This window comes from Camarhynchus parvulus, chromosome 18 (assembly GCF_901933205.1).
Source record: "Camarhynchus parvulus chromosome 18, STF_HiC, whole genome shotgun sequence".
Classification (NCBI taxonomy): Eukaryota; Metazoa; Chordata; class Aves; order Passeriformes; family Thraupidae; genus Camarhynchus; species Camarhynchus parvulus.
The window spans coordinates 7049333-7055425 of record NC_044588.1 but is presented as its reverse complement, the minus strand read 5'-3'; the positions used below and the strand labels follow the sequence as shown (position 1 = coordinate 7055425).

Here is a 6093-nt window from a genome sequence, read left to right as displayed (position 1 = left end):
TGGGGACAGTGAGGGACGTCCTGCTCACCCTGGGGAGACAGTGAGGGAATCCTGCTCACGTGGGGTGCCCATGAAGTCACCCACATTCCCAGGTGACAGAGTGAGAGCAGCACCCATGGGGCCAGGAACTGGGTCAGGAGGACAAAGGTGATGAATGTGCAGACCGGGCTGGGGACAAGTGCCATGAGTGGCCCCAGCACCTGCAGGGGTGTCCAGCAGTGCCCTTCCCCCTCCCCTGAGAGCAGGCTCAGAGCTTCCCAAACCCAGCTGTGCCCCCCTGCTGTCCCTTTGAGCTGGCACTTGGTCCCCTCAGGTGGCACCAATACCAAAGAGGGCAAAGCCAGGAGGATTTGGGGGCTGAGCAGTGCCCAGCCCGTTTGGCACAGGTGAAAATGAGCCCCTGGCTGTCAGGGGTACAGGGACAAGGAAATGTCACTGTGCCACGGGGCTCTGGCACAGGGTGGGATCCCAAATCCACCCCCTTGTCATGGCCAGAACTTGGGTTTACCCCCAGCCCCCGGCCCTGGGTACCCCTGGCTGTGCCAACGGGAGGATGGGCACACCTTGGGGAGCTCAGAGAGGGAGGGCACGGCTGGGACTGCCTGTGGGGTGAGCTGGGCCCCCCTCCCACCACATGGGCCTGCAGGGAGGCTGGCAGAGGGGAAGGGGAGCTCAGCAGGGCCAGCACTGCTCTCTCCATCCTCTGGTTTCCCTGCCCTCGTGCCCGGCAGCTGCAGGCTCTGGTTCCTCCAGCTGTGAGTTCCTGCTCCAGGCTGGCTGCATCACGATGATCCCAACGTCCTGGGAGCCTGGGGACCCCCAGAGCCCCTCAGCCTGGCAGCCCTGACCCCAGAGCCCTCGGCTGTGCCCGGTGCCAGGGCACTGAGCTGGGCAGGAGCAGCACGGAGCCCTCACCCTGCAGGTGCTGCCATGGGCTGCAGGAGGCTCCTCTGCAGACACCCTGCAGGAGCCACCGCAGGCTTTGGCTGCCATAACTTAGCCAGAAGAGAAAGAAAGTGCCAGCCGTGACACTGGGAGCAGCTGGAGGTGTGCAGGAAGGTCTGAGAGTCCGTTCAGTCCCTGGTCAGGTAAGAGAGGAGCTGCACCTGGAGCTGCTTCTGGGCTTTGTCCAGGAGCTTTCAGAGAGGAGCTCCATCCTGGCTTTCTCCAGGAGCTTTCAGAGAGGAGCTCCATCCTGGCTTTCTCCAGGAGCTTTCAGAGAGGAGCTCCATCCTGGCTTTCTCCAGGAGCTTTCAGAGAGGAGCTCCATCCTGGCTTTCTCCAGCTGTTAGAGGAGCCCATCCAGGCTTTGTCCAGGAGCTTTCAGAGAGGAGCTCCATCCTGGCTTTCTCCAGGAGCTTTCAGAGAGGAGCTCCATCCAGGCTTTGTCCAGGAGCTTTCAGAGAGGAGCTCCATCCCGGGCTTTCTCCAGGAGCTTTCAGAGAGGAGCTCCATCCAGGCTTTCTCCAGGAGCTTTCAGAGAGGAGCTCCATCCTGGCTTTCTCCAGGAGCTTTCAGAGAGGAGCTCCATCCAGGCTTTGTCCAGGAGCTTTCAGAGAGGAGCTCCATCCCGGGCTTTCTCCAGGAGCTTTCAGAGAGGAGCTCCATCCCGGGCTTTCTCCAGGAGCTTTCAGAGAGGAGCTCCATCCAGGCTTTGTCCAGGAGCTTTCAGAGAGGAGCTCCACCACTTCTCCAGCTTTCAGGAGAGCTCCACCTTTCCGGAGCTTTAGAGGACTCCATCCAGGCTTTGTCCAGGAGCTTTCAGAGAGGAGCTCCATCCCGGGCTTTCCAGGAGCTTTCAGAGAGGAGCTCCATCCTGGCTTTCTCCAGGAGCTTTCAGAGAGGAGCTCCATCCCGGCCTTTCTCCAGGAGCTTTCAGAGAGGAGCTCCATCCAGGCTTTCTCCAGCTTTCAGAGAGGAGCTCCATCCAGGCTTTCTCCAGGACCCCTCAGGCTCCATCCCGGCTGTGTCCCCGCACCAGCGACAGCTCCGCGGTGTCCCAGCCGTGCTACAAGTCCCTCCTGACGAGCAGCAGCCAGGGCAGCACGGCGGCCAGCATGGCCACGGTCAGCACCAGCATCACGGCCAGGGCCATGGGGGACTGGCAGCACTGCAGCCCCAGCGCGGGGCTGGACGAGCCCGAGCCCGACCCCGCCACCGAGCCCGAGCTGGCCGCGTCCCCGCCGGCGCCGCCGGGCAGCCCCGAGCCGCAGCGCTGGGCGGCCAGCAGCGGCACGCCGTGATCGCTGATGACAAAGATGTGAGCCTCCCGTGCCAGCCCTGCCCCGGGGGGAACCCGGCCCAGGCTCTGCTCCGGCAGCACGAAGTGGCTGGGGACCACCAGCGTGTTGGGGGGCTCGGTCCTGGCCAGCTGGGACAGGGAGGATGGGGACAAGGACACCTCCAGGGTGTTGGGGGGCTCGGTCCTGGCCAGCTGGGACAGGGAGGATGGGGACAGGGACACCTCCAGGGTGTTGGGGGGCTCGTTCTTGGCCAGCTGGGACAGGGAGGATGAGGACAGGGACACCTCCAGGGTGTTGGGGGGCTCACTCTTGGCCAGCTGGGACAGTGGCACCTCCAGGGTGTTGGGGGGCTCACTCTTGGCCAGCTGGGACAGTGGCACCTCCAGGGTGTTGGTGGCCTCGCTCCTGGCCAGCTGTGACAGGGACACCTGCAGCACTCGGGGGTCGGTGGCCCTGGGCAGCCACAGAACCTTCTTCCTGCTGAGGAAGGTGACGAAGCGGCACACGGGGCACACGATGCTGCTCTGGACGTGGCCGCCCAGCTTGGCCGACAGCAGGCACTTCACCAGGCAGTCGTGGCAGAAGGTGTGGCCGCAGCTGAGCCGGCGGTGCGTGGCCTCCAGGGGCTGGAACCTCTCGTAGCACACGGGGCACTCGGCCGGGGCAGCCTCCTTGCTGGGGGGGGGCTCGGACATCCTTGCTGTGCTGGCCGAGGAGGGGCACAAGGGGTTAATCAGGCTCTGGAGGCGGGGGCGATCATTCTGTCCATCCCTTCAGCTCTGCTCCTCCCTGCCCTCCAGGCACTGCCCACCCTGCCAGGGAACAATTCCCAATTCCCAAATCCCATCCAGCCCTGCCCTGGGTCCGTCTGAAGCCATTCTGTGTCCTGTCCCCATCCCCTGGCAATTCCTCATGGGGTGGGATGGGTGCCCTCCATGGCCTGGCCACTCTCAGGTGGGATGGGTGCCCTCCATGGCCTGGCCACTCTCAGCACGGTTCAACTTCCCCGTGCAGCCCCTGGGCAGGGATGAATGGAGTGTCCCAGCTCCAGAGCCCTGCAGGGCAAAAATTCCTGGCTGCCAAAGCCCAGGGCAGGGGGCTGAGGCCCTGCACAGAGCCCTGCCTGCTGAATGCCTGGGGCAGAAATTCCAGACACAAACTGTGCCATCCCAGACACAAACTGTGCCATTCCAGACACAAACTGTGCCATCCCAGGCTCACACTGTGCCATTCCAGACACAAACTATGGTGGCCAGGTCATGTTGGTGGCCAGGCCATGGCATCCCCAGGCCGTGGGCACGCTCAGGCTGGAGCTGGGCACAGCAAGCCCGTGCCAGGGTTAGTCAGAGAGGAGGGAAGGCAGAGCCAGCCCAGCCCAGCCCAGCCCCAGAGCAGAGATGGAGCTGAAGCTCTGCCCTGCCTCTCCCCGGGCAGAGAAGGGAGAGGGGATGTGCTCAGCTCAGCCCTCACACCAGCTCAGGAGCCTGACCTTCCTCAAGCTGCAGGTTTTGCCAGACCCGGTGGCGTTTCCAGCCCCTGCCCAGCCTGCTCCCCTTCCCTCACACCTGGCTGTGCCATGGCCACCCTCCCAGCCAATGTGGGTTCTGCCAGCCCTGGCCGGGCTGCCCTCCTCCTGCAGGGCTGTCACCCACGGCCACAGGGACACCAGAACCCCCCTAGCATGGAACAGCCCCAGGCTGCTGCCTTGGCTCAGGAGGGATCAGGGATGGCTGCTCCCCTCCCTCACCCCGTGCCCCAAAATCCCCTTACCTGCTGTGGGGCCCTCCATGCACGGCTGTGCCCAGGCACGGGGCTGGCCCGGGACAGCTCCGGGACACCTTGGGGACACTCCTGGGACACCGGGCGCCGGCTGCGTCTGAGGAGGGCGCGTTGCGCAAAGGCCGGAGCGGGGACAGGGAGGGACGGGGCAGGGACGAGCTGGGACAGGCAGGGACAGGCAGGGGCAGCTCCCGCGGAGTGAATGCGGAGGAACCCGTTCGCCTTTAAAGGGCTCCGCTGGCCCGCTTGGCCCGGGAGTGGGCGAGGAGCTGGCGTCAGGCGCGGGGCAGGGACAGCGACAGGGACAGGGACAGGAGGCACGGTCCTGCCAGCCCCGTGTGGTGCTGCGGGGGCAGGGACAGGGACAGCGACAGGCACAGGGACAGGAGGAACGGTCCTGCCAGCCCCGTGTGATGCTGCGGGGTCGGTCATCTCAAGGAATCCGGCACTGAAGGGGTGCCGGGAGCCTCTGGGGCTGCAGCGCGGGGTGAACTGCACATCCTGCAGCGGGTTCTGCACCGGAGCTGGACTCTCATCCCTCTGCCCATCCCTCACCCTGCCCTCATCCCCCACAAGCTAATCCATCTTCCCCCACGCTTGCTTTGCTTCAATTAGAGTGGGAAAATCAGCGTTTTTTCCTTCTGGGGTGTCCATTCTGCTCCTCAGGATGGATCCCAGCACGAGGACACCGCTTTAGCCAGGGCAGCCCAAAATGCACAAGGCCAGCTCCTCGTCCGGGCTGCCCTCGGTGCTTTCCGCGGTGCCCAGGAGATGGTGCTCTCGGATGTGCTTCGGCACCAGGGGAGCGCTGCCGCAGCACCGAGGGCAGGCCGGGGTGCCGGGGTCAGGGGGGACAGTCCCCGCCAGCCGGGGAGCAGGGGATCTGCTCTTCCCCTGCCATTCCATGGGGTGAACGCTTGTCCACACAAGGAACAGCTGGCTGTGACCCCAAACCTGTGACCCCAAATCTGTGACCCCAAACCTGTGACCCCAAACCTGTCCCCCCAAACCTGTGACCCCAAACCTGTGACCCCAAACCTGTGACCCCAAACCTGTGACCCCAAACCTTGTGACCCCAAACCTGTGACCCCAAACGTGTGACCCCAAACCTGTGCCCCCAAACGTGTGACCCCAAACCTGTGCCCCCAAACCTGTGATCCCAAACCTGTGCTCCCAAACCTGTGACCCCAAACCTGTGCCCCCAAACGTGTGACCCCAAACGTGTGACCCCAAACCTGTGCCCCCAAACGTGTGATCCCAAACCTGTGACCCCAAATCTGTGGCCCCAAACCCTGTGACCCCAAACCTATGACCCCAAACCTTGTGACCCCAAACCTGTGCCCCCAAACCTGTGCCCCCAAAACCTGCTCTGGTCTCTGCTCCCTCACCAGAGGCTGCAGAGGGACCGGGGTGGTGGCTCAGCCCTGCCCTGGCCCTTCCTCCCTGCTGCTGCTGCCACCAAACCCCCTGGGAATGACCCCGAGCCTTATTGTGACACCAAACGGGGGGAATTGTCCCATCCTGCCCGTGCAGAGCCACCCAGCCCCTCTGCCATGCCTGGGAGGGCAGCTCCAGGGGCTCCTTCACCAGTTACTGCCCACCAAAGGTGTGTTCCCTCCCCAAAGGTGTTGTGTTCCCTCTCCAAAGGTGTTTTCTCTCCCCAGAGGTGTTGTGTTCCCTCCCCAAAGGTGTTTTCCCTCCCCCAAGGTGTTATTTTCCCTCCCCAAAGGTGTTTTCCCTCCCCCAAGGTGTATTTTCCCTCCCCAAAGGTGTTGTTTTCCCCCACCACCACGGACTGTGGGGAGGGTATCAGATTGAATCGCCCCCCGCTCATTCCCCACCCGTTCTGCTGCAGTCCGTGTGTCCGTCCGGCCGCTCCGGGAGGGTGCGGGGGGCAGCAGGAGCCGCATTGTGCTGTCGCTAATGCTGAGTGACTGCTCCTTTGTGCTGCCGCGTGGGAACAGCCCCGCACACAATGCGGGACAGCGGCGCCGCCCCGCCGCAAGCGCCCCCCGAAACCGCGCTTAACCAGGCGGGCACCCCTGGGAAAAACAGCCCCCAGCGCCCTGCC

At 64.1% G+C, this 6093-nt stretch overlaps 1 protein-coding gene across 1 annotated transcript; it reads right to left on the bottom strand.

Annotated features, from left to right (window-relative positions):
- Positions 1 to 2008: 2008 nt before the first annotated feature.
- Positions 2009 to 4157, bottom strand: RNF222 (ring finger protein 222). Its single transcript, XM_030962283.1, has 3 exons — positions 4014 to 4157; positions 2672 to 2948; positions 2009 to 2401 (listed from the first exon to the last, which is right to left on the bottom strand). The coding sequence occupies exons 2-3, from the start codon at positions 2936 to 2938 to the stop codon at positions 2009 to 2011; spliced, it is 660 nt and encodes a 219-aa protein (XP_030818143.1). The 5' UTR covers positions 2939 to 2948; positions 4014 to 4157.
- Between the last annotated feature and the right edge of the window lie 1936 nt (positions 4158 to 6093).

What these genes read in the sequence shown, in the direction of transcription:
- RNF222 (XM_030962283.1), bottom strand. Translation starts at nt 2,938, where the DNA reads ATGTCCGAGCCCCCCCCCAGCAAGGAGGCTGCCCCGGCCGAGTGCCCC. An exon ending in CCGACCCCCGAGTGCTGCAG is followed by an intron (nt 2,402 to 2,671) that starts GTGTCCCTGTCA and finishes AACACCCTGGAG; the next exon opens with GTGTCCTTGTCCCCATCCTC.